Source organism: Dendrobates tinctorius, unplaced genomic scaffold (assembly GCF_039654945.1).
Source record: "Dendrobates tinctorius isolate UK_male_01 unplaced genomic scaffold, ASM3965494v1 ptg000139l, whole genome shotgun sequence".
Classification (NCBI taxonomy): domain Eukaryota; kingdom Metazoa; phylum Chordata; class Amphibia; order Anura; family Dendrobatidae; genus Dendrobates; species Dendrobates tinctorius.
In genome coordinates, this window is record NW_027361807.1 from 12,037,843 (window position 1) to 12,065,007 (window position 27,165).

A 27,165-nucleotide genomic window follows, 5' to 3' on the forward strand; every position below is an offset into this window, starting at 1 on the left:
GGGGCTGTCAGCTCCCAGGGCCCCCATCAGTATTAATTCCTGACATCTTTAGAACATGTCAGAGATTGGGAAATTGTTTAGAGACTCTTCCAGGTTTCAGGTGGCTCTTCATCGATGGTATTAGTGAATATGGGATGCAGTAGTCATGGTAATGGGATGGGTTTTTTTTTCTAATTCTTTACTTTTCATTTAAAATGTAGAGGTCAAAGCAGGATAACAGCAGCAAATTATACTTACAAGATTACCAAGTTGTTTCCAAAGTAAATCCCAGCATGTAGCAACTGCAGTGGGAAAAGAAGAAAAGCCCAATTCCCTAGCTAAAGGCTAAGCAGTATACAGTGGAGAAAATTGCATATCATATTCTTTATTTGTCATGCTCTCAGAAATACCTAGATGGGTGGATGGAATATATAGAAAATATGGGATCTAAAGATCGCCTTTCACCTGTTTGAGCATATTAAGCTGGACACATCATGGAATGGTAGCCACACAGATCAATAAAACGTCTGTTTTAAATTTTCATTTCTCTTCTCCATTGTGGAAATGTTAGCTTGTAAAGTTTTGGTTATTATTTATAAGGCCAATGTGCAATATAAAACAGAGCTGAGTATTAATACAAACACCTTAAGCAGCTTTCATTTCATGGTACTGTGGAGAAGGGGTGGAAACGCAGCAGAGCTGAGTGTGATTAGAAACGATTTCAGCTTTCATCTGACTGCAGTCATTGTGGGAGGAGGGAAAGTTGAGATTAGTTGAGTCTTATTACAAACACCTCTTAAGCTGCAGCTCTACTCTCATAGCACTGTTAGCTCCACACTGACTGCTGTGAGATTAATGCTGGAAGTGTTTGTAATCACACTCAGCTCTGCTCTATAGTATACTGTAGTTGCAAAGATCAGGGTTGATAGCAGAACTGTCAATAATTACATCTCACAGGAAACAGGCATGTTTTTCTGAGCTTCTGTGTTCTTTTTTTCCTTGCTTACAATTGATCAACATCATGCACGGGTAAAAGTATATGCCCCAAAGACAAATGTCTGGTAACACCCAATTTAGAAATCTCTGGAAATGCCCAGTTGAATTTATAGTCAATTATAACTTAAACTTTGCAAACTAGTATGTTCACAATGTTAATGAGAAGTTAAAAAATAAGTTACTCAGTTCTGCAGCCACTATTTCATGATGGGGCCAGTTTAACATGGTAAACTGGTGAAAGGTCCTCTTTAATGGCTCATCACTATGTTAATTCTTGCCTTTTATGTTAGACAAATTTTCCACCATAATACATAAATACACTTATTATTGTAAAAACTTATTTATTAGTCTCTTTACATGTTGTTTTAAAATGTATTTGTGAGAACATACTGATCTTTTCTGGTTTTGCTTTTTATGATATTGCTCCTTACCTATAGTGATCTGACTGACACAGCTGTAGTAGCTCGTCCCACTGGACAGATTATTGTAGCTGCCACTATTAGGATCTGTCTCTGTAAAATATGAAAAATATCATGAGAAACTGAAAGATAAAGCTAGTAAAACGATTTTGCAATTTTGCCATCTCTAGAGGGTCATTTGCTCAACAATATACCATAACAAGTGTGCGCAGCCATAAATTTCACCTGCAGTACATGTCTAGCCAGAATGACTCACAACTGGCAGGTCAGTGCTTCTTTTCTGCTGGAATAACAGAAATGCTTTATATGAAATAAACTGAGGATCTTAGTAGATATTAATAGGGTTCCTTTACACTACACACATTCTTTATGGTCATATATTTTGTAATATTTCCAGTACATTTGACATCATTTAAAGGTAACCCAGCTACGAGCAGCATGAATCAGATACAAAGATTTATGTTTTTCTCCAAAACACTGCAGCATTTTAGAGAAAAATTTTGCTAAAAGCTCGGATTGAAACAATGTAACAAGTCCAAGAAGAACATCTTGTCATGGTTAGGACATGGTTAATGTCCTGTTCTGACAGGGTTAACATTGCCGGCCTCTCTTTGGATCTGGGAGGGGTATTTATGCTCACTCCATACTGGCATTCTCTGTCAGTTATACTGCTATTCTGGTGTGTCTGACCCCTGGTGTGTGTGTACTCTGCATTGTTTGTTTGCTTCCCGTGTATGACCCGGCTTGTTCCTTCACTCTGTACTCCGTCTCTCGTTTTTGGTACCATTGTCTTTTCTGGTTCTGACCTCCTGGCTTGGCTATCGTTACTCCGTTACAGTTTACCCCTATTGTACCGTCTAATACCTGTTCTGGTTTTCTGATCTATTGATACGTCCTGACTATTCTTTCTGTCTAATCCCTTTGGTACTGTCCTGCTATCTCGTGCTTTGACCCGGCTTGATCTGGTGTCTGTCTCTGTCTATGCTCCTTGGTAACATTGTCCTGTAGTTACCCTTCTAGGAGTTTCCCTGCAGCTCCTAGCTCTGTGGAGCTTAGGCCACGCCCCCAGCAGTCACGTGATTCAGGTCCTGGAGCATGCATTGTCACCACTGCTGCTCGCTCCGCAGGTATCTTTGTGCACAGTCTTTGTACTCAGGACACGCGCCCTGGCTCAGTGAGCAAGTGCAGTGCGGTTTTCCTGACACATCTCCATTGGCTTCATTCAACTAGACTAACCGGTTTATCCCTATTCATGAGCTTCCAACTGTGGCATTTCAGAGTAGAACATGGAAGTTTGTTGAGCAAGACTGTTGTCTGTAGTTCGGGCAGCATGAATCAGCTGATAGGTTCCTTTTAATCCAATTGCAGGTACATCTCACAAAATTAGAATATCATCAAAAAGTTAATTTATTTAAATTAGAATAATTTATGACACCAGCTTGAAAAAATGATTTCAAAATCTGAAATGTTGGCCTACTGAAATGTATATTCAGTAAATACACTCAATACTTGGTCGGGGCTCCTTTGGCATCAATTACTGCATCAATGCAGCATGGCATGGAGGTGATCAGCCTGTGTCACTGCTGAGGTGTTTTGTAAGCCCAGGTTGCTTTGATAGCAGCCTTCAGCTGGTCTGCATTGTTGGGACTGGTGTCTCTCATCTTCCTATTGACAATACCCTATAGAGTCTCTATGGGGTTAAGGTCAGGCGAGTTTTCTGGCCAATCAAGCACAGCGATACTTTTGTTTTTAAACCAGGAATTGGCACTTTTGGCAGTGTGGACAGGTTCCAAGTCCTGCTGGAGAATGAAATTTTCATCTCCAAAAAGTTTGTCAGCAGAGGGAAGCATGAAGTGCTCTAAAATTTCCTGGTAGACGGCTGCGCTGACTTTGGTCTTGATAAAACACAGTGGACCTTCACCAGCAGATGACATTTCTCCCAAAATCATCACTGATTGTGGATTGTCTGTCTCTCCACTCTTCCTCCTGACTTTGGTACCTTGATTTCCAAGGTCTAGTGTGAAGTATCCACAATCAATGATGGTTTCGGGAGCCATGTCATTTGCTGGTGTAGGTCCACTGTGTTTTATCAAGACCAAAGTCAGCGCACTCTGTTTGTAATGACTCTATATAATATGAGTTTCACTTTTTGTATTGAACAACTGAAATAAATTAACTTTTTGATGATATTCTAGTTTTGAGATGCACCTGTACATCTTTGTTATCACATGCTGTAATATTACACTTTACGGCGTTAGATTCATCAAAACAATTTCAACAGAATTCTGGTGTAATTGCTTTGAAAAGTTGAAATGTTTTTGCACAACTTGGAATTTGCACAAAAACTTTGCAACTTTTGGTGTTTTCACACCAATTTCTTCCAGCTCTGTCAAAGGCAGTGAAGCTAAGGTGGTCAGGGGTGCATGAGTGTGTGGCACCACAGCTTGCCTAATTTATGATGAGCTGCAGCATTCTTTATGCCAGATATCTTACTCCAATCACTGCATGAAGTAAGATTTGTGGTGAGATGCATGCCACTTGACAAATGGATGTATGCCACTTGACCGACGTTCCAACTTGCATGCACTTATTTAATGAATCAGGAGCGTCTGACGTCCCTTCTTCAAGACAGGCATGAAAATCACTGGTCCTGATAAATCGGAGCCTTAGTCCAATTTCATGGTTTCTATTTATTATACTGATGTGACCTCAGAAACTTTAAAACAGCAATGAATATACAAATTGGAATAAATGGTTCTGTACTCCAATGCTGTAACCGGATCTTCACTTGTCGCAGAATGGATTCATTCAAATTAAAGAAGCCCTCCTCCCATCACATTTTTTATCGTCTTCATATACTGCTCAAAAAAAAAAAGGGAACACTAAACAATACAATGTATTGTTTAGTGTTCCCTTTATTTTTTTTGAGCAGTATATATTGCAATCATCATATTATATAGCACTATGTGCTTACAATTGCTCATTTTCCTTTCTACCCAGCTAATCCTTCTGTTTTCCATTAGCACATCATGTGATTAAAAACTGACTAGCTGAATCTTTTAGATTGAACCTGTCATCAGGATTTTGCTAACTAAACTACAGGCATTGTCAGGTTGGCACTGTTACACTGATTAAAATGTTACCTGAGTTTAAAAAAATCAGTTTTCTGGTTGTTCTTTAATCTTTGTTTACAATTTTCAGTTAATGAGATTCTCGTATTTCGGGGCAGCCTGTGGGCAGGGCGTTCTTGTGCTCTGGCCTCATCTTAATCCTTTGGGCTTAAATGACAGGTCGCTGAACCTTCAGTGACCTGCCTCCTATTTTAAATAATGTGCTTCACTTACGCAGTTTATATTGTGGTCTTTAAAAAAAAAATAACTCCAGCAAAATATCGACGGTGGCACCTGCGCAGTAGCATCTATTTCTTGCTGATAAATACTACTGCACATGCACCAATGCCATTTTGCTGAAGCACAATTTTTTTTGCTCCAACAAAATGGCGGCGGTACATTCGCAGTAGCATCTACCTGCAAGCTATGCTCTTCATCTGCACGAGCCCTACCCACTGGTGCACTGCAGGGTATAGATCCCCTAAAAGGGAGGCGGCCTTTTTACAGAGGACTACTCCCTTCCCCAGACCAAAAACCACACCCTAGCCCAATTTGAATAAAAAAAAGAAAAAAGAGAATTATATGGGCATATTACTCAAATAAACGTACATGTAAATGTAAGGGGGTACAGAGGCTAGATCATGCCCCACATTCCTTGATTACGCCCCTGAGAAGCTGGTATATTTTATATGTCTTATAATATTGCCATGTTGTGTCATGTATTGTATAAATACAGTATATAAATATATAAATATATATATATATGTTCTTGTGTTAAACAGATATAGGGAAAGTGTAGAGTTTAGTTTTAGCCCACTAGGGAGGGCACGATAGAGTAAGATAAGAGGAGGTTATACTAATAGGATTTAGTGAGTTAGGAGGGGCCAACTGGGAGTAGTTGGGGAGCTTCCTGGGGTTAATCAGTAAGGGCTGGGAGCCAGGACAGGACAGTTGTGTCCCGTAATCTTTAACTTGGGAGCCCAGCCGTCCAGGGCCTGGGGCTGACAGTCACATGGCAGTGGAGGAATACAGGGCAGCATCAAGATGGTAGCAGCTAACTTCGTGGGAACAACCCTAAATGTCCAGGGTCTACGACCTAGCAAGGAATGGAAGAGCCATAATTCAACTCTGGAGAGGGAAGCGGGCGGGGGACTCCTGAAGCGGGTTAGTCTTACCAGTCGAAAAGCTGCGGTAATGAAGACGACGGAACGACCCTGCGATATTCCTGGAAAAGTGAGGGACAGTACAGGGAACAGAATGGTGATATTAAGTGAAGAACCTAGTGCTGTTTCTGTGACTATACTGGACGAACTGAGTAAAGTTGTTTTGTTGAAACTGGATTTGGACTCTGTCATTGTGTAGTGCTGATGGAAAAGAAAGCCCAGTAGTCCAGGGAGGAACCAGTCTTACAAGTAAGTGCACTACAGAAGGACAGTGTGTTTATGTCACGGAGGGAGAGATTGCGACAGAGCTGCCACCGTTAACCCTGGTCTCCGTTGTACTTGGCATAGTTCGGCAGGATCTGGAAACCTTGCAATGTGAAAATGCTATTAATGTGACAAGGAAGTGCCCTGAATGTGACATGTCCTGAATGTGATAGATACCCTGAATGTGACAAAGACGGCAGAAAATGCAGAAAATGGTGTGGAGATTGAGGGCAACTTCAACCCCACCCCTTGTGGGCATCCTGACTTGAAAATAGTGCAAAATTCCATGTGTCAGAGACAGTGGACCGGGCCTGAGATGCATCCTTTGGTGAGCAGTGTCTGCCCATGGTGGGTGCGATGAAAGAGGAGGAAGCCTTGCCCCTTGCAACAGATCCCCGAAAAAGGATGGAGTCTGATGCTGAACGGGTGGAGCAACTCCACCCTGGAGCGGGTAGGGTCCAGAAGAAAACCCCGTGTGCAGCTGCGCGGCGCCATTGCAAGATACGGCACCGGCACCAAAGGCACACTCCTGCGTCTGCTGCTGCGGTGGAGTTGGCCGCTCTTTCTTTCTTTCTCTCTGTTCTTTCTTTCTCTCTCCCTCTGTTCTTTCTTTCTCTTTCTTTCTTTATTTCCCTCTCTGCTCTTTCGTTCCCCTCTTTCTTTCTCTCTCTGTTCTTTCTTTCCTCTCTTTCTTTCTCTCTGTTCTTTCTTTCTCTCTCTGCTCTTTATTTCTGTTACCACGGCTAGTCAGGAGACAAATCTCCAGGAGTGGAACCTCTGGACCATGGAACCAAGCTGCCAGGTGGAGCCGACCCCTATACAGGGATCGTTAGGAGCAGGCCCAGGGGTTCGGGTACCACGATAGCCGGTACCGAGAGGGGCGGCTCATGACGGACTGGAGTAGGAGTGCGGGACTGAAGCGTAGACAACAGAGCGGGATCACTGGAGACTAGACCGGAGTAGGACTGCAGGACTGGAGCATAGACAAAAGGACGGAGCAGGAACACAGGAGACAGGATTGGAGTAGGACTGTAGGACTGGAGTGTGGATAGCAGGATGGAGCAGGAACACCGGAGGCAGGACTGGAGTAGGACTGAAGGACTGGCGTGCGGATAGCTGAATGGAGCAGGAACATCAGAGGCAGGACTGGAATATGACTGAAGGACTGAAGTGTGGATAGAAGGGTGGAGCAGGAACACCGGAAGCAAGACTGGAGTAGGACTGAAGGACTGGAGTGTTGATAGCAGGGTGGAGCAGGAACACCGGAGGCAAGACTGGAGTAGGACTGAAGGACTAGAGTGTGGATAGCAGGATGAAGCAGGAACGCCGGAGGCAGGACTGGAGTAAGACTGAAGGACTGGAGTGAGGATAGCAGGGTGGAGCAGGAACACCGAAGGCAGGACTGGAGTGTAGCTAGCTGGACCCACGGAGCACCGGACTGCGGGGCTACTGCAGGGACCACGGAAGGCAGGACTGCGAGACGGCAGAGAGCACACAAGGAAACAGGGCCCAGTGTGCTAGCAAACACAACGATCAGGCGCCTCCCTCAGGGGGGAGCGGCCTGATATGACCCTGTCAGGTCTGCCATTGGTCCGTAGGTGCTTCCGGGTCAGGACATTGCCAGAGCACAAGTGACAGGAGGGAGACGCGGCCACGGCCTATGGCGCATGCGCATTGCATGCAGAGACCCCATCGGCCGTGAGCCTTTCCGAAGGGACCGCCGTGGCTGTCGGGCGGCGGGGGGCTGCGGTGTGGGAGCGGAGGCCGGGTGAGTATGCGGAGGTGGAGTGACAATTTCTTTCTCTCTCTTTGTTCTTTCTTTCTTCCTCGTTCTGCTTTCTCTTTCCCTCTCTAATCTTTTTTTCTCTCTCTGTTTCTTTCTTTCTCTGTTCTTTCTTTCTCTCTGTTTTTTTTTCTCTCTCTCTGTTCTTTCTTTCTTTCTCTCTCTGTTCTTTCTTTCTCTCCCTGATATTTATTTTCCTCTCTCTGTTCTTTCTTTCTCTCGCTCTGTTCTTTCTTTTCTTTCTTTCTTTCTTTCTTCTCCCTTTCTTCCCCCTCTTTCTTTTTCTCTCTGGTCTTTCTTTCCCCTCTTTCTTTTTCTCTCTGTTCTTTCTTTCCCCTCTTTCTTTCTCTCTCTCTGTTCTTCCTTTCTCTCTGTTCTCTCTTTCTCTTTCTAATCTTCCTTTCTCTTTCTCTGTTCTTTCTTTCTATCTCTCTGTGCTTTCTTTCCCCTCTTTCTTTCTCTCTTTGTTCTTTCTTTCTCTCTCTGTTCTTTTTCTCTCCCTCTCTGTTCTCTCTTTCTCTTTCTTTCTTTCTTTCTTTCTCTGTTCTTTCTTTCCTCTTTCTTGTTTGCTCTCTGTTCTTTCTTTCTCTCTCTCTGTTTCTTTCTCTCTCTGTTCTTTCTTTCTTCCCCTCTTTCTTTCTCTTTCTCTGTTCTTTCTTTCCCTGCTTTCTTTCTGTCTCTGTTATTTCTTTCATTCTCTGTTCTTTCTTTCTCTCTGTTTTCTTTTCTCTCTCTCTGTTTTTTCTTTTCCTCAGTACCAGTCAGTGTGCCCACAGTACCAGCCACTGTGCCCACAATGCCAGCTACTGTGCCCATAATGCCAGCCACTGTGCCCTCAGTACCAGTCAGTGTGATCAACAGTGCTAAATGGGTAATGTAGGGGCGTGGACATGGGTGTGACTAGTTGTGAAATGGGTGTGGTTGGGGGCATGGCCTAAAATTTGCCACAGCATGCTGCAACTTTTGTCCCTCTTTCCCTTCTTCAAAAGTTGGGAGGTATGATGGTGGGCCCCAAGAATGATTTTTCTCTGGTGGGCCCAAGGTACTCCAATCCAATGCTGAGTGTCACATTCTCTGTCTCCTTGCATCTGCAGATGTGAACCAGAGGACATGTATGTTTATCATAAGACCTTCCTTCAACACATGACCTTAGAAAAACATGATACATCAGGCAGGGCCGCCCTGACTGGCGTATGGGGCCCAGTGGGCAGAGGGGGCCCACATCGGGCCCCGTCTCATCTGCTCACTGAGCCCCTACCAGCAGGCTAAACTAGACCCTTAGTGGTGCGGCACGCTGTGGTGCGGCACGCTGTGGTGCGGCAGTTGAACCCTATTGACATGTGGGCCTGCCAGCCCACACGTCAATAGTTAACAGTCACCAGCCAATCAAAGGCTGGTAGCTGACATCAGCCGCAGTGTGCATGTCACCGGCATCTGACGTCATTGTAAGTCACCGGCGAGTGCGCGCTTCAGCTGCGTGGAGGGAGCTTTGCCGCTGGAGCATGGCCAGGTAAGAGGACTTGTTTTTTTATTTTTTATTTTTATTGAAAGCGGCAATCCAGGGGACCTGGGACAGACGGAGATATGGGGGGCAGAATGCAAGACACCGGGGCAGAATGCAGACGTGGGGGCAGATTGCAAGACATAATGGGGCAGAATGTAGACATGGGGCAGACTGCAAGTCATGGGGGCAGAATGCAGACATGGGGCAGATTGCACGACATGATGGGGGCAGAATGCAGATATGGGGGCAGAATGCAGACATGGGGCAGAATGCAGACATGGGGGCAGTTTACATACATCTGAACCGATATAAAAAAGGTATTTATGCATGAAAGGTGCGGGGTCAAGGGGAGGCAAAAGTACTAAGAGAATCCTTATGTGACACACAATTGAATGATATCATTATATGATATCTCAAAAAAGGGGTGACAGATTCCCTTTAAGACGCTCCCCTGCAGTGAGACCCTGCTATATCCTGAGACGCTTCCCTGTGACCGAGGAACATACTGTAACATGACACTGACCTGCCAAGAGAGACTGTCCCAGACAGAGCCATGACCCTGGTGAGGGAACGCCGCTGCCGCAGCAGAGGGAAGAACCTTGCATGCAGGGGGATACTGCCATCCGCATACCCCTTGAGCGCTCACGCCAGTTGGACTATACCTAGGACCCCAGATTCAGACAACATCAAGCACCCCTGGTGCCTGGGTACCTACGTGGGAGAAGAGTGATCTCTACAAGCAAGATCTCCAGGAACTGATAAGTTTCATCCCCATAAGAGAATAACTGTCTGTTGTTTTGCACTTCTGTTATTTCTTCAGTCTCTGATATCACCTGTTACAGCATTTTCTGTAAATAAACCTCCTCTTTTACTGTTGGTCTGCCTGCTCCGTGGTGACTTATATTCCTCCTGCACGTTATTACACATGTGTTTCCAATTGTCTATGGAAGAGGAGTGTGAGGTGATGCCGGAGGAGGTGACTATAAGGGAGAAAAGTTGTGCTGCAGAAAATTGCTGTGTATAAAGCAAGAGCGTGATGTGCAGGAGGAAGCTGTGTTAGGGTGTGTGCACATTGTGCTGTGGATTTTTCCGCGCAGATTTAGCTAAATCCGCAGGTAAAACCGCAGGTCAAATGACCAGCATTTTACTTGCGGATTAGCCTGCGGTTTGCGGATTTAGTGCGGATTAGCCTGCGGTTTTCCCCTGCGTTTTGACACCTGGTAATGGAGCAGGTGTCAAACCGCTGCGGATTCCGCACAAAGAAGTGACATGCTGCGGATTTAAAACCGCAGCTAATCCGCGCGGAAAAATCTGCAGCGTGTGCACTGCGTTTTTTATTTTTCATTGACTAGAGTGCTACTGTACAACGCAGCAGAAACTGCTGTAGATCCGCAGGGCCAAATCTACTGCGGTTCCGCAGCAGAATCTGCAACGTGTGCACACACCCTTAAAAGAAGGAGCATGAGGTGCAGGAGGAATAAGGCCCCTTAACTGTCGCCGTTAGAAGTTGTATCGGCAGTCGTTAAGGGGTTAATATTATGTTTAAAAAAAAACCCATTTTGCTTCAAAAGAATTGTGCCGGTTTTGTTCCGTGTACTAATGTGGGAGCATTGCTATGTTAAACAGTGACAATATAATCATTATAATTTGTTATAACTAACCACAGTTAGTTACTATGTTCAGGCAATAATAAACTACAATAATATACTAATAATATACTACAATAATAAACTAATTAATAACATACTACAATAATATACTAACTAATAATATACTGCAATACTATACTACCGAAAAATATACAGTGGGTATGGAAAGTATTCAGACACCTTTAAATTTTTCACTCTTTGTTACATTGCAGCCATTTGATAAATTCAAAAAAGTTCATTTTTTAATCTCATTAATGTACACTCTGCACCCCATCTTGACTGAAAAAAAAACATAAAACAGAAATGTAGAAATTTTTCAAAATTTTTTAAAGAAAAACTGAAATATCACATGGTCATAAGTATTCAGACCCTTTGCTCAGAATTGAGTAGAAGCACCCTTTTGAGCTAGTACAGCCATGAGTCTTCTTGGGAATGATTCAACAAGTTTTTCACACCTGGATTTGAGGATCCTCTGCCATTTTTCCTTGCAGATCCTCTCCAGTTTCATCAGGTTGGATGGTGAACGTTGGTGGACAGCCATTTTCAACTCTCTCCAGAGATGCTCAATGGGGTTTAGGTCAGGGCTCTGGCTGGGCCAGTCTAGAATGGTCACAGAGTTGTTCTGAAGCCACTCCTTTATTATTTTAACTGTGTCTTTGGGTCATTGTCTTGTTGGAAGGTGGGCCTTCGGCCAAGTCTGAGGTCGAGAGCACTCTGGAAGAGGTTTTCATCCAGGATATCTCTATACTTGGCCACATTCATGTTTCCTTCAATTGCAACCAGTCATCCTGTTCCTGCAGCTGAAAAACACCCCCATAGCATGATGCTGCCACCACCATGTTTCACTGTTGGGATTGTATTGGGCAGGTGATGAGCAGTGCCTGGTTTTCTCCAGACATAGTTTAAAATTATCACCAAAAAGTTCTATTTTCGTCTCATCAGACCAGAGAATCTTATTTCTCATAGTCTGGGAGTCCTTCATGTGTTTTTTAGCAAACTCTGTGTGTTTTCATATGTCTTACACTGAGGAGAGCCTTGCGTTGGGCACTCTGCCATAAAAGCCTGACTGATGGAGGCCTGCAGTGATAGTTGACTTTGTGGAACTTTCTCGCATCTCCCTACTGCATCTGTGGAACTCAGCCACAGTGATATTGGGGTTCTTCTTTACCTGTCTCACCAAGGCTCTTCTCCCACGATTGCTCAGTTTGGCTGCACGGCCAGGTCTAGGAAGAATTCTGGTGGTCACAAACGTCTTCCTTTTAAGGGTTATGGAGGCCACTGTGCTCTTAGGAACCTTGAGTACTGCAGAAATTCTTTTGTAACCATGGCCAGATGTGTGCCTTGCCACAATTCTGTCTCTGAGCTCCTTTGACCTCATGATTCTCATTTGGTCTGACATGCACTGTGAGTTGTGAGGTCTTATATAGACAAGTGTGTTCCTTTACAAATCAAGTCCTATCAATTTAATTAAACAAAGCTGGACTCCAATGAAGGAGTAGAACCATCTCAAGTAAGATCACAAGGAAATGGACAGCATGTGACTTAAATATTTGTGTCTGAGCAAAGGGTCTGAATACTTATGACTAGTGATGAGCGCGTATACTCGTTGGTCGGGTTTCACAAAGCATGCTTTGGTGATCTCCGAGTATTTTGGCGTGCTCGGAGATTTAGTTTTCATCGCCTCAGCTGCATGATTTACGGATGCTGGACAGCCTGAATACATGTGGGAATTTCCTAACAAACAGGCATTCCTCACATGTATTCAGCCTGTCCAGCAGCCACAAATCATGCAGCTCCATCGACAGAAACTAAATCTCTGAGCACGCCAAAATACTCGGAGACCACCCAAGTATGCTCGGGAAAAACCGAGCAACGAGTATACTCGCTCATCACTACTTATGACCATGTGATATTTCAGTATTTCCTTTTTAATAAATTTGAAGAAATTTCTACATTTCTGTTTTTTTCAATCAAGATGGGGTGCAGAATGTACATTAACGAGAAAAAAATGATCTTTTTGAATTTACCAAATGGCTGCAATGAAACAAAGAGTGAAAAATTTAAATTGGTCTGAATACTTTCAGTATCCACTGTACTACAGTAATACACTAACTAATAATATACTGCAATAATATATTAACTAATTGTAACGGTTCCACCCCTCAGGGTGTCTGGGATGCAATTACTGACAGCTTGGCCATCTAATCTGGTACAGGGGCGTGCTGAGCTGTATATGTGTTCATTGACAGCTCGACTGTCCAATCTGAGATTGTGAGGCGTCGGCTGTCTTCATGTGTTCCTTATTCCAGTTAATGGCCATGCGTCTTAACTGTCTCCCAAAACACTGCCAGATGTACATTCAGCCTGTGAGGTTTGTGCTTTGCGCCTTGTGCTTTCCTGTGCAAAGAATTCTGTTTGCTTGATCTGTTGCCTGACCTAGGACTTCATTCTGATCATCCGTCTGTTTAACCCCTTCAGCTCTGATCCGTTATACTCCCGTCCTCTGACCTCAGAACGTTACCTGACTTCGCTTTTGTCTCTTCCTTCTGTTTATGATGTACCCTCCTGGCTTCTGACCTTGGACTAATTGACCACTCTGACTCACTCATGGTTTGGCTGGGAGAAGTGACTAGCGTCACACTAATAATATACTACAATAATATACAGTACTAATAATATGCTACAATAATATGCTAACTAATAATATACTACACTAATATACTAGCTAATAATAAACTGCAATAATATACTAACTAATAATATACTAACTAATAGTGATGGTCGAGCTAATTAGAATGCTCGGGTACTCGACTCGAGCAACGAGCCCAATGAAAGTCTATGGGAAATTCGAGCGTTTTTCTGGCTGTCTGCAGAGGGACTGGAAATTGCGGAAATCGATGGAAACAGTGCTCAATGACATGGTAATAGCATGGGGAAGACCCCTGGAAGCATTTTTGACTGTCAGGTCACAGCTGTGAGCAATGTTGTCAGAGTCTTACGGCATTTTTACAGACTCACATTAAAACATAAAAAACGAAGCCAAAATGTATTTTCCTGGGAAATATGTTAAGGAACATCCTTTCCAGGGTAATGACTTATATATAAGGCAAAATAAATAACCAAAACAAAAATGATCCTCAACACCTTGGGCTATGTTCCCACGTAGTGTTTTTAATGCATTTTTGAAAATTAGCATTGCTTTCAACCAAGACAAATGCATTCACTTGGAAATGTCATTTTAGCAATTTACAACTTTATCTGGCCATGTGGTGTGTGACACATCATCAGACACATCCTGTTTCATTTATGAAGGAGGGACTCTGAAAGTCACAAAGCCTATTTTTATAGGGCCATCAGGTGACCTTTACTATTCTTAAAGGGCCAGCAGTCGGCCCTCCCTATTCTTATAGAGCTATCAGCCGGCTATGCTTTGTTGTTCCCATTATTAAATAGTGGGTCTCCTATACTGTCATTGCGTATGCAGTGAGTGGCAGGGCTGCCCAAAATTTGGACGCACTCCAATACCCCTTTGAAGAAACATACAGGAGGGCCTCCTGACAACAATGTTCCCATTATTATGAAGTGGGTCTCCCATACTGTTTGCCTATGTAGTGAATGCAAGGGCTGCCAAAAATTTGAAGGCACTCCAATGCCCCTTTGAAGAGACATAGCAGAGGGCCTCATGAAAAAATGTTCCCATTATTAGGAAGTGGGTCTCCCATAGTGTTTGCCTATTCAGTGAATGCAAGGGCTGCAAAAAATTTATTTGGAGGCACTCCAATGCCCCTTGGAAGAGAAGTGGAGGAGGGCCTCATAAAAAATATTCCCATTAGAAAGGAGTGAGTCTCCTAAACTTGTAATGCCCATGCACTAAGTGTGTGGGCTGACAAACATTTAGCCATGAGGGGTATACATGAACATACTGTATAATCATTTTTTTTATGGGCATCATAGATATCCTTTAAAAAAATTATGTGGGTGTTGCATCACAGACCATGGCCACCCTGGTGATATTGTGGTGGACATTGAGGATGAGGAGAAGGAGGATGACAACAGCAAATAGCCAAAATCAGGAAGCGTATACCCATGTGTGGGTGTGAAGAGGTGCATGGGAATAGACCTCCCAAAAAAAGACACTGGATTTGAGTTTATGTTACGCTGCTATCATTTGGTGGTGTTGAGAAGTCTGGCTCAATCCAGCCCTTGTTCATTTTTATAAGAGTCAGCCTGTCAGCATTTTTAGTTGACAGGCGGATGCGCTTATCAGTTATAATTCCACCAGTGGCCATAAAAACCCGCTCTGATGACAAAAAGCTAGCGGCATGGCAGGCCAGGACCTCCAAGGTGAAGTGAGCCAGTTCATGCCACTTGTCCAGCTTGGATACCCAATAATTATAAGGCACAAAGGAATCACGGAATCACGTTGCACTCCTTGTGAGTACCCCATGCCTCAAAGCCTGTGTGATGGGAGAGTCTGAGAAAACTCTCCCAAAACTTTGCCATTGTTCCCCTACCTCTGCTGGATTGGAGTTATATCTCTCTTGCCTGTCCTTGGTTGTACAATGAACTGTGACTTCTGCTGCCAGCATTTTCAGATGGGAATTTTTGAAAAAATTCTTCAACAAGGGACTTCTGGTATTGCCCCATTTTATTAGACCTGTCCGCCTCGGGAATAAGTGATGGAAAATTGTAGCGTGGGTCTAGAAGTGACACCAACCAGTAATGACTGTTACCAAAAATTTTAAGAACGTGAGGGTCACGGGAAAGGCAGCGTAACATAAACTGAGCCATGCATACCAGACTGCTAACAGGCAAGATTTCCGTGTCCTCACCAAGAGGACGACTGACCATGCTCTCCTTATTCTCCTCCCCCACCTCCTTCATGTCCTCAGGCCATACATGCTGAACACACAGTATGTCAGATGTGCAGGTAGTACCGTCTATAGCGCATGAAACTAGCTCCTGTTCTTCCTCCTCCTCTTCCTCATTGTCACCCAATCCACATTGGGATGAGATGAGGCTGGGCTGTGTGTAATCACCCTCTATGGTTCCTTGCTCCATCTCATCGTGCTCCGCCTGCAATGCATCCTCTTTATGAGCAGAGAGCATTTCAGAACACAGAGAAGAGGGATGGTGATGCTAGTTATGGCATCATCGCAGCTCACCATCTTGGTGGAGTCCTCAAAGTTTTGGAAGATGGTACATATGTCTGACATCCATGTCCAATCCTGAGGTGTTATGTGTGGAGTCTGAACTGAATACCGATGGCCTTGTTGATGATAGTAGTAAACAACTGCCCTCTTCTGCTCACAAATCCTTTCCAACATCTGCAGTGTAAAGTTCCAATGTGTTGGGACATCACACACCAGTTGGTGAGCCATAAGCTGAAGCACGGCAAGGGCGGCGGAATCTGTAGCTGACTTTCTAAAATGGGCACACATGTGGCATATTTTAACAAGCAGATCCAGCAGCTCTGGGTAGGTTTTGAGAAACCCCTGAGCCACAAGGTTAAGCACATGGACCAGGCATAGTACGTGTGAGAGCTCGCCTCGCCTCACCTCAGAGCCGCCACCAGGTTCCGGCCATTGTCACGCACGACCATGCTTGACTGTATGTTCAGCGGCGTCAGCCACAGATCTGCCTGCTCTTTCAGAGCTGTCCACAACTCTTCAACATTGTGCGTTTTGTCACCTAAGCATATTAGCTTCAGCACAGACTATTGCCGCTTGGCTGAGGCAGTGATGCAGTGCATCCAGCTTGTGACTGATGTGCTCATTTCAGAGATGGAGGTTGAAGAGGAGGATGAGGTGCAGGAACTATAGACTGTGGGGGCAACCCTGATTGACCTAGGGCACGCAATCCTCAGCGCCAGGAGAATTTGTTCCATCCCAATGTCTGACTGGTTCCCGGCTTCCACTATGTTAACCCACTGTGCCATCAGCAAGATATACTGTCACTGCCCACAAGCACTTGTCCACGTGTCCGTGGTTAGGTGGACTTTCCTAGTAACTGCATTGTTGAGGGTACAGCTAATGGTGTGGGACACATGCTTGTGTAATGAGGGGACGGCACACCGGGAGAAATAGTGGCGGCTGGGGACCGAGTACTGAGGGATGGCCACCACCATCAGGTTGTGGAAAGCCTCCGTCTACTTGGGCCTAAAAGGCAGCTGAACACTGCGCTGGGACAAGGACATGGACGTGTTTGCTGATGTTGCCACTTGAGTGTGTGCCATGATATGTACAGGGCAGGAGGTATCTTTGCTTGCATCATTGTGAGGGACGAAGTTCAAGTCTCTCCCCTCCTGAAATGTGCCCCCTCCTTGGCATTCCCAAAGATCATAAAAACCCATGCAGTGTTTATCTTTAATGAAAAAGCTAGACACAAACCCTTTGAAGCTCTTAAAACAATGGAGTAAAATCTTCTGCAGCTGCAGCCAGCTCGCTTTTGTCTGACTTAAGCACATGGAAACCCCATGGTACAATAAGTCACAGCAAGCTCTGAGGTACTGAATCTGGAAAATGACCTATAATAACAGAATGCAATATCTCTGAGACTAGCTGAGCATGTAATCTGAATTGGTGTTCCTTTCCCCACATGCCCATATTATTTAGCCACCTGTAGCACTCTGGATTTTGGAGTTACAAAGCACAGCTAATAGGAATTACATACAGTAGGCATATTTGGTCTCTATGCGCAGATAAAATCCAGCGGAATCCAGTGGTGGTACAACCAACCCATTCAGAGCTTCGGGCGCAAAGTTATGGGCCAGCCACGGTTCTGGACAGAAAATCTTATTCTCAGACATGGGAGGAGGGAGGCAGCCCAAGCCCAGGGGAGGCAGCAGATTGTGGGAAGGGACAGCCTAGAAGATGAGACAGCTGCTCATTTTGAGCTGAGTTTTCTGATGGCCAGAGGATACATTAGCTGTTGCAGCCAGGAAAGCCTGTAACTAAAATTTGGACCTGTGATCCATCAGTGCCTCCCAGTGGTCACAAGTCACATAGCATGGTAATTGCAACCTATCTATACTCTATCCTTGTAGTATACCTGTATATTGTTCTTGTAAATATATACCTGTATATTTCTAGTGCGCCTTTTCGGCGATTAAATATAAAATTAATCTTGGGCTGCTTTTTTATCTCGATTCATGAATCCCCACGTCCGCACGCAATGTTGGTCAATTGTACGCTACCAGGGTTGCTTTCTGATCCGATCCAAGCCTGTTGTCGGACAGGGCTTATGTCGAACAAGGAACTGGTGGCAGAATACCGTATTGTTTTAGTGAGGAACTCTGGCAGTGACGGCCAGGAGGTTTATACAGTATATATATCCCCAGCCTGGACTGGTGATATATATCCCCCTCACTGGGAGCGCCTCAGTAACTCGTACCTATAAGGGAAGCCTTTCCGGCAACTATTTGCTCTCGGTGCAGTTCCCTGAATGACCTGGAGCAAGTGTTGGCACCAGAGAGCCAGTCCTTCTATTCCCTCCCTCGAGGTGAGCGAAGGTGATGCCCCCTTCCCCTGTGAGATCCCTGACAATCATGGACAGGGGATTGGCTTGCATGCCCACCAGCATAAAAAGCAGTGGTGTCACCCATAGACACTCTTCCTGGACCCTAGGGTTCAGCCCTCAAAGTTGGGTGCTTTGCTGCCATGTGCCTGACCATGCTGGTGGTGGTCAGGCTGGTAGTTTTGCTAACCCTGCTGATGCTGGCTTGGCAAGTGGTGCAAATGTCCTTTTTGGGGTTATCGGCACAGTCTTTAAAAAACAACCAGACTCGGGAAGACCTAACAGTTGGACTGCCAACTTCCGTCATGTTGGTGTTACGGGGAACGGTTGTCACCTTCTGTCTGCGGCCACCACACTGCTTCTTCCTGCCTGTTAGGGTGCTACGTCTCCCTCCCCCTGTGTGCTTCTGTCCTCTCTTTGCATGTCCTCCTGCCAGGTTGGGTCAGTTACTATATTATTCACCACCTCATCTTCCACTTCCGCACCCTGGTCCTCCTCCTGAATTTCTGGCAATTGTGTCTCATCATCGTCCACCTCTTGTGACACTTTCCCACCGTCACCTTCATGTGACCGTGGCTGTTCAAATATTTGGGCATTGCTACATGCGATCTCCTCTAGCCCCGCTTCAAGTGGACCAGGCGAGAGGCCCAAATCTATAAATGGAAAAGTTAACAGCTCTTCGGAGTGTCTAAGTGTGGGATCAGTTGTCTCTGGGCTCTTGGCATGGTGGGAGGGAGGAGGATCAGGGTGAGGAATATGCGGTCCAGACTCACGGCTACTGAGACTTAACCATGTGGAAGACAGGGTGGTGGTGGCAAAGTGACTGGAGGCATCATCGACTATCCAACCAACAACTTTTTGACACTGCTCTGGGTTCAATAGTGGTGTGCTGTGGTCCCCTAGTAATTGGGATAGGACGGTTGGGCGAGAACATGTGGGTGTTTGTTGTGGCACAGTTTCAGCTTGCCCACAGGCTCGGCCTCGGCATGCACCATCACGTCCAGTTCCCCATCCCTTGCTGCGCACCTTTCCCATTTTAGTTGGAGGACAATATTTTCCACGTTCACTACAAATGGCTGAATTTGGAGCGCAGTTATATGTGATCCGTATTACGGACAAACCACAGTTTTAAATAGTTGGCCTATAGGTAACTATTTTTACCAGCAAACTGGTGTCAATCACTTCTTTAACACACTGCAACAAAATTTAAGTGGAGGCCAGAAATGGCAGAATTTTGAGAGCACTTTTTATCTCTGATCCGTGTGACGGACAAACCACAGTTTGAAATAGCTGGCCTGCAGGCAACTATTTTTACCAGCAAACTGGTGTCAATAACTCCACTAACACACTGCAACAAAATTTAAAGGGAGGCCTGAAATGGGAGAACTTTGAGCGCACTTTTTATCTCTGATTTGATGGCCAAACCACAGTTTGAAATAGCTGGCCATTAAGGAAGGTGAAGAGTTCTTAGATAGAGCAGAATTATCTCTTCATGTTACACCTTTTGGATAAAATATTTAGGCTTACTGTGCGCTGCTGAGACCAGGATAAAATTCACCACATAAGGAACTTTTTAAATCTTTATTCCCAACGCGTTTCAAAGTGAAAAACCACTTCTTCTTCAGGGGATGACATATAGTGAATAGATACAGCCTTCTCTCATTAAATACATCCAATATTTGAATTTGGGCGCCAAAAACTCACATGGGATGAGGGCACAGATGTCAAAGTTCAAGGGTTAATAGTGCGCAAAAGGCATTTACAAATGTTCTTATTACTTAACAATTATACTCTCTTAATTTGTATTTTACAGATAATGTATAAGAATATATGAAGCAAAAAGGAATTTTATAACATATACTGAAAAAAAGAAGAAAATGATATGAAAGTTGAAACGAACCCATTAAAAAATTGTATATATATGTCATAGTCCGGAGCCTATACCGCTTGAATAGAGCGGATTTCGTTCGGGAAAGGAGGAAAAACTCAGATGCAAGAAAAAGTTAAAAATTATTACAAGAAAAAATATATATAATAAAATGTCATTAAAAATTCTTTTATTAAAAATATAAATGTATTAAAATATGTAAAAAAATATATATATATATTATAAATATATGTAATAAAATTGAGTTGGACTGATGATTGTTTGGAAACGGTTTTTTCTGTATAGGCTTGGGAATATAGCTCCGGTGAAAATGTCCGAATGATTGGTTGGTGCAAGACAAAAGAAGTGGATCTACAGAAATAAAACTGGGGAGAAACCTCATGAAAACAAGTTCGCGTCACAAAGGAAAAGCACACCTGAACCAGCAAAAAATCTTTAAAGGAAAGAAGGAAATAATTAAAATTAGATTAATAAATGAGTGAGAACGCTCTAATGGAAGACAAGACAAATATGCAGTGAATTCTATGTGAATGTACTCCAAAAAATTATTAAAAGAAACAATTATTTTAAAAAAGGGAGATTATAGAAAAACTTCTGTGATTTCGTTTAAACCATTAGGCTTCAGCGTATTTAGTCTATAAATCCAAAAGATCTCCTTGCGGTTCAATTGTCCCAATCTGTCAGGGTGATCACTGGGTATATGTTCGATGGGGCTTATTTTTAACCCATTAAAGTTTTTCCCATGTTTAAGAGCAAAATGCCTGGAAAGACCGTGTTGCATAAAACCTATTTTAATGTTATGTCTATGGGAATTAACCCTTCGATGTAAGGGCTGAGTTGTTCTTCCCACATATTGCTTTTTGCAATCGCATTCTATTACATATATCACAAATCCTGTAGTACAATTTAGAAAACTTCTAATAGGGAAGCATTCTTTAGTGACAGTAGATTCAAAGATTTTTTCTTTATGGGAAATGATACCGCAACATAAGCAATTTCTTTTGCCACATTTATATATCCCTATTATTGAATTCAAGGGAGCAGAAGATGGTTTTATTCTAAGGCGACTGGGAGCAATTAGATTTTTAATAGTAGGTGCTCTACGGAAGGTGATACCAGGATTCCTCGGGAGAATTTTACATAAAATGGGATCATTTAAAAGAACATGCCAATTACGTGTCAGGATTTCTCTGATTTTGATGTTCTCAGCACAAAATTGCGTAATAAAATTGCCAGTGAATCTCTCACTATCGGTTGTAGTTCTCTTGGTTCCATAAATTAGTAGATTCTGGGAGAGACTCTTACTAGTGTTATAGGCATCTTTAACCAATCCTTCAGGGTATTTCTTAGCAATAAACCTATTTTTCAATATTTCTGCCTGATTTTCAAAGTCCCTTATGTCGGTACAATTTTTTCTGATTCTTTTATATTGGTTGGCAGGTATATTTTTAAGCCATTTACTGAAATGACCGCTGCTGAAAGGAATATAGCTATTTTTATCAACGTGTTTAAAAAAAGTTTTCGTTAAAATATTATTACTCTGAATAAATATAGTGATATCTAAAAAATTAATAGTAGAGGAATTATATGATGAGGAAAAGGACAAACCCCAGGAGTTGCTATTCATATCCATGATAAATTCATCAATATCATTCTTGGAGTTATCCCACACAAAAAATAGATCGTCTATGAATCTCTTGTAGGTAATGATATTATTATAAAATTTAGATTTAAAAACATAAAATTCCTCAAACACTCCAATAAAGATATTTGCATATGTGGGTGTGACCTGGGACCCCATCGCAGTCCCAAGCCGCTGGTGATACAGGCTTCCATCAAAAGTAAAATAATTATTTTTTTAAAAAAATTCCATCCATTCATGTTACAGAAAGAGAAGAAATTTGAAGTGCTCCTGAAGAAACGGAAGCATGTGACACAGAGATGCAGGAGGATCGAGAGGCTGTCAGCACCCATACTGCTGTAAGGCTTCCGGACTTTCTTTTGTGCCTGTTTTGCCCTGATCCAAGATGGAGTCTTGTATCGCACCCTGTCATGAAACTTCCTGTCTGTCCTGATTATTTAAGTCCGGGTCGTGTGCTCTTCTTTGCTTGAGTATTTATATATTAAGATGTGCATTCGTTACTATTGCAGGAAGTGCTCTGTTAGTTTTGCTCTACTTGCATCATTCCATATTGTGTTGTGTTTTTGTCACAATTGCAGGAAGTGCTCTGTTAGTTTTGCTTTACTTGATCATTCTATATTGTGCTGTGTTTTCGTTACAATTGCAGGAAGTGCTCTGTTAGTTTTGTCAAACTTGTTAAATATACTTATTTGCATCAACTTTGGTCTCCGTTTCATATTATCCCACACAATCAGATTCCGCAGTACCCATTTAATTGTTACAACTGCTCAGGAACCAGTACTAGGCTCTCACGCAGGAGAACGATGAAGAAATACATCAATATAAGACTTTACCCACAAAGAACAACTTTGTACGCCCTCAGAGTCCTCCTGGATGGAGAAAGAAAAATGTTGTGAAGAAGAAACGGAGAGTTGTGGTCATGGAGGATTCCCTGTTGAGAGGAACCTAGGCCGCTATTTGCAGACCGGATATAACCTAAAGAGAAATGTGCTGTCTTTTAGGTGAAAAATTAAAGATGTGTCTGACAGCATATCAGGACTCTTCAGACCTACAGACAACCACCCATTCCTGCTAATACATGTGGTGACAAATGACACTGCATGAAAGGACCTGGAAACCATCTGCATATGTTGATGTGGTATTTCCTGAAGAAGGAGTCATATAGACTCTGAAACGTGTTAAATAAACCACCATTAATTTCTTCACTACGTCTGGCTTTGAATTGGTTGGCAGTAGAGTTGAGCGAAACGGGTCGAAAAATTTCAAAAGTCGCCGACTTTTGGCAAAGTCGGGTTTCATGAAACGAAACCCGACCCTAGGATGAGGTCGGCCACGAGGTCGGCGACTTACGCGCCAAAGTCGCGTTTCAAAAGTTTGTTTTGCGCTCTTTTTCAGCCAATCAGGATCCACGGACAGTGTCAGACTGAAGAACATTGGGCCCACCAGAGGATTTGATTCTGAGGGCCCACCTTTCTCCCCCACTGAAGAGCCCAATAGTATCTGCAAGGTTTTCACTATGAATTCTCCTGAAGGAGAAGCCAGGGCCCACCAGAGGATTGCCCAGTTCTCTGGTGGGCAAGTCCAACACTGTCCACGGACACTGTGGGCAACATGATGACATAGGCAGGGGTCACCACCATCTTTCAGAAGGGCATGCAAGTGATTGGCTTGCTTTGGTGGGCGTCACAGGGGGTATAAAAGGGCGTGCACGCCGACCGCCATCTTACTTCTGCCAATCTCAGTATAGGGAGAGGTTGCTGCTGATTCTGTAGGGAGAGCGTTAGGCAGGGAAGAAGACGAAAAAACTGCTTCTGCTGCTAGCGATTTGGCCTGCACAACACACCAGTCACTGTGTGTGCAGTGCAAGGGGAGGCTATATAGTGGTGTATCAGTGGTGTTGGTTGTTGGGCTGCCTTCTAAGGCTTCCTGACATTCCTGCATTGCTGTTTACCCACTGCTCCGCAAACTGGTTTTTTAAAAGCAATCCCAATTTTTTTTTTTGTCCTGCTGAGAAGAGAAAAAAACTGCTTCTGCTGCTAGCGATTTGGCCTGTACAACACACCAGTCACTGTGTGTGCAGTGCAAGGAGAGGCTATATAGTGGTGTATCAGTGGTGTTGGTTGTTGGGCTGCCTTCTAAGGCTTCCTGACATTCCTGCATTGCTGTTTACCCACTGCTCCGCAAACTGCTTTTTTAAAAGCAATCCCAATTTTTTTTTTTTGTCCTGCTGAGAAGAAAAAAAAACTGCTTCTGCTGCTAGCGATTTGGCCTGCACAACACACCAGTCACTGTGTGTGCAGTGCAAGGGGAGGCTATATAGTGGTGTATCAGTGGTGTTGGTTGTTAGGCTGCCTTATAAGGCTTCCTGACAGGCTGGCATTGCTGTTTACCCACTGCTCTGCAAACTGCTTTTTTAAAAGCAATCTAATCTCCCTTATCCTCTAGTCACTTTTGTCACAGCTGTGCCATCGAGCCTGTGACATAGCGCTCAGATATCAGTGGGCCTCACACAATCCAAAAGTGTCCAGTGTCCACAAGTGTCTGCAGAAATTCAAAATCTCCCTTATCCTCTCGTCACTTTTGTCACAGCTGTGCCATCGAGCCTGTGACATAGCGCTCAGATATCAGTGGCCCTCACACAATCCAAAAGTGTCCAGTGTCCACAAGTGTCTGCAGAAATTCAAAATCTCCCTTATCCTCTCGTCACTTTTGTCACAGCTGTGCCATCGAGCCTGTGACATAGCGCTCAGATATCAGTGGCCCTCACACAATCCAAAAGTGTCCAGTGTCCACAAGTGTCTGCAGAAATTCAAAATCTCCCTTATCCTCTCGTCACTTTTGTCACAGCTGTGCCATCGAGCCTGTCACATAGCGCTCAGATATCAGTGGGCCTCACACAATCCAAAAGTGTCCAGTGTCTACAAGTGTCTGCAGAAATTCAAAATCTCCCTTATCCTCTCGTCACTTTTGTCACAGCTGTGCCATCGAGCCTGTGACATAGCGCTCAGATATCAGTGGGCCTCACACAATCCAAAAGTGTCCAGTGTCCACAAGTGTCTGCAGAAATTCAAAATCTCCCTTATCCTCTAGTCACTTTTGTCACAGCTGTGCCATCGAGCCTGTCACATAGGAGCTCAGATATCAGTGGGCCTCACACAATCCAAAAGTGTCCAGTGTCCACAAGTGTCTGCAGAAATTCAAAATCTCCCTTATCCTCTCGTCACTTTTTCACAGCTGTGCCATCGAGCCTGTGACATAGCGCTCAGATATCAGTGGCCCTCACACAATCCAAAAGTGTCCAGTGTCCACAAGTGTCTGCAGAAATTCAAAATCTCCCTTATCCTCTCGTCACTTTTTTCACAGCTGTGCCATCGAGCCTGTGACATAGCGCTCAGATATCAGTGGGCCTCACACAATCCAAAAGTGTCCAGTGTCCACAAGTGTCTGCAGAAATTCAAAATCTCCCTTATCCTCTAGTCACTTTTGTCACAGCTGTGCCATCGAGCCTGTCACATAGGAGCTCAGATATCAGTGGGCCTCACACAATCCAAAAGTGTCCAGTGTCCACAAGTGTCTGCAGAAATTCAAAATCTCCCTTATCCTCTCGTCACTTTTTCACAGCTGTGCCATCGAGCCTGTGACATAGCGCTCAGATATCAGTGGCCCTCACACAATCCAAAAGTGTCCAGTGTCCACAAGTGTCTGCAGAAATTCAAAATCTCCCTTATCCTCTCGTCACTTTTGTCACAGCTGTGCCATCGAGCCTGTCACATAGCGCTCAGATATCAATGGGCCTCACACAATCCAAAAGTGTCCAGTGTCCACAAGTGTCTGCAGAAATTCAAAATCTCCCTTATCCTCTAGTCACTTTGGTCACAGCTGTGCCATCGAGCCTGTCACATAGCGCTCAGATATTCATTGGGCCTCACACAATCCAAAAGTGTCCAGTGTCCACAAGTGTCTGCAGAAATTCAAAATCTCCCTTATCCTCTAGTCACTTTGGTCACAGCTGTGCCATCGAGCCTGTCACATAGCGCTCAGATATTCATTGGGCCTCACACAATCCAAAAGTGTCCAGTGTCCACAAGTGTGTGCAGAAATTCAAAATCTCCCTTATCCTCTCGTCACTTTTGTCACAGCTGTGCCATCAAGCCTGTGACATAGCGCTCAGATATCAGTGGGCCTCACACAATCCAAAAGTGTCCAGTGTCCACAAGTGTGTGCAGAAATTCAAAATCTCCCTTATCCTCTCGTCACTTTTGTCACAGCTGTGCCATCGAGCCTGTGACATAGCGCTCAGATATCAGTGGGCCTCACACAATCCAAAAGTGTCCAGTGTCCACAAGTGTCTGCAGAAATTCAAAATCTCCCTTATCCTTTAGTCACTTTGGTCACAGCTGTGCCATCGAGCCTGTCACATAGCGCTCAGATATTCATTGGGCCTCACACAATCCAAAAGTGTCCAGTGTCCACAAGTGTCTGCAGAAATTCAAAATCTCCCTTATCCTCTAGTCACTTTGGTCACAGCTGTGCCATCGAGCCTGTCACATAGCGCTCAGATTTTCATTGGGCCTCACACAATCCAAAAGTGTCCAGTGTCCACAAGTGTGTGCAGAAATTCAAAATCTCCCTTATCCTCTCGTCACTTTTGTCACAGCTGTGCCATCGAGCCTGTGACATAGCGCTCAGATATCAGTGGGCCTCACACAATCCAAAAGTGTCCAATGTCCACAAGTGTCTGCAGAAATTCAAAATCTCCCTTATCCTCTCGTCACTTTTGTCACAGCTGTGACATCGAGCCTCTCACATAGCGCTCAGATATCAGTGGGCCTCACACAATCCAACACTGTCCACGGACACTGTGGGCAACATGATGACATAGGCAGGGGTCACCACCATCTTTCAGAAGGGCATGCAAGTGATTGGCTTGCTTTGGTGGGTGTCACAGGGGGTATAAAAGGGCGTGCACGCCGACCGCCATCTTACTTCTGCCAATCTCAGTATAGGGAGAGGTTGCTGCTGATTCTGTAGGGAGAGCGTTAGGCAGGGAAGAAGACAAAAAAACTGCTTCTGCTGCTAGCGATTTGGCCTGCACAACACACCAGTCACTGTGTGTGCAGTGCAAGGGGAGGCTATATAGTGGTGTATCAGTGGTGTTGGTTGTTGGGCTGCCTTCTAAGGCTTCCTGACATTCCTGCATTGCTGTTTACCCACTGCTCCGCAAACTGGTTTTTTAAAAGCAATCCCAATTTT

At 44.1% G+C, this 27,165-nt stretch overlaps 1 protein-coding gene across 2 annotated transcripts in view; it reads right to left on the reverse strand.

The window, feature by feature from the left end:
• Nucleotides 1-27,165, reverse strand: part of ANO4 (anoctamin 4) — a 384,866-nt gene that overhangs the window by 330,105 nt on the left and 27,596 nt on the right. The window contains exon 2 of one of the 2 annotated variants that reach the window (XM_073545027.1): nucleotides 1,407-1,487. In XM_073545027.1, coding sequence (XP_073401128.1) covers nucleotides 1,407-1,487 — 81 coding nt within the window. Of the gene's footprint in view, nucleotides 1-1,406; nucleotides 1,488-27,165 lie in introns of those variants that run through there. The other variant, XM_073545026.1, reaches the window with a different exon arrangement.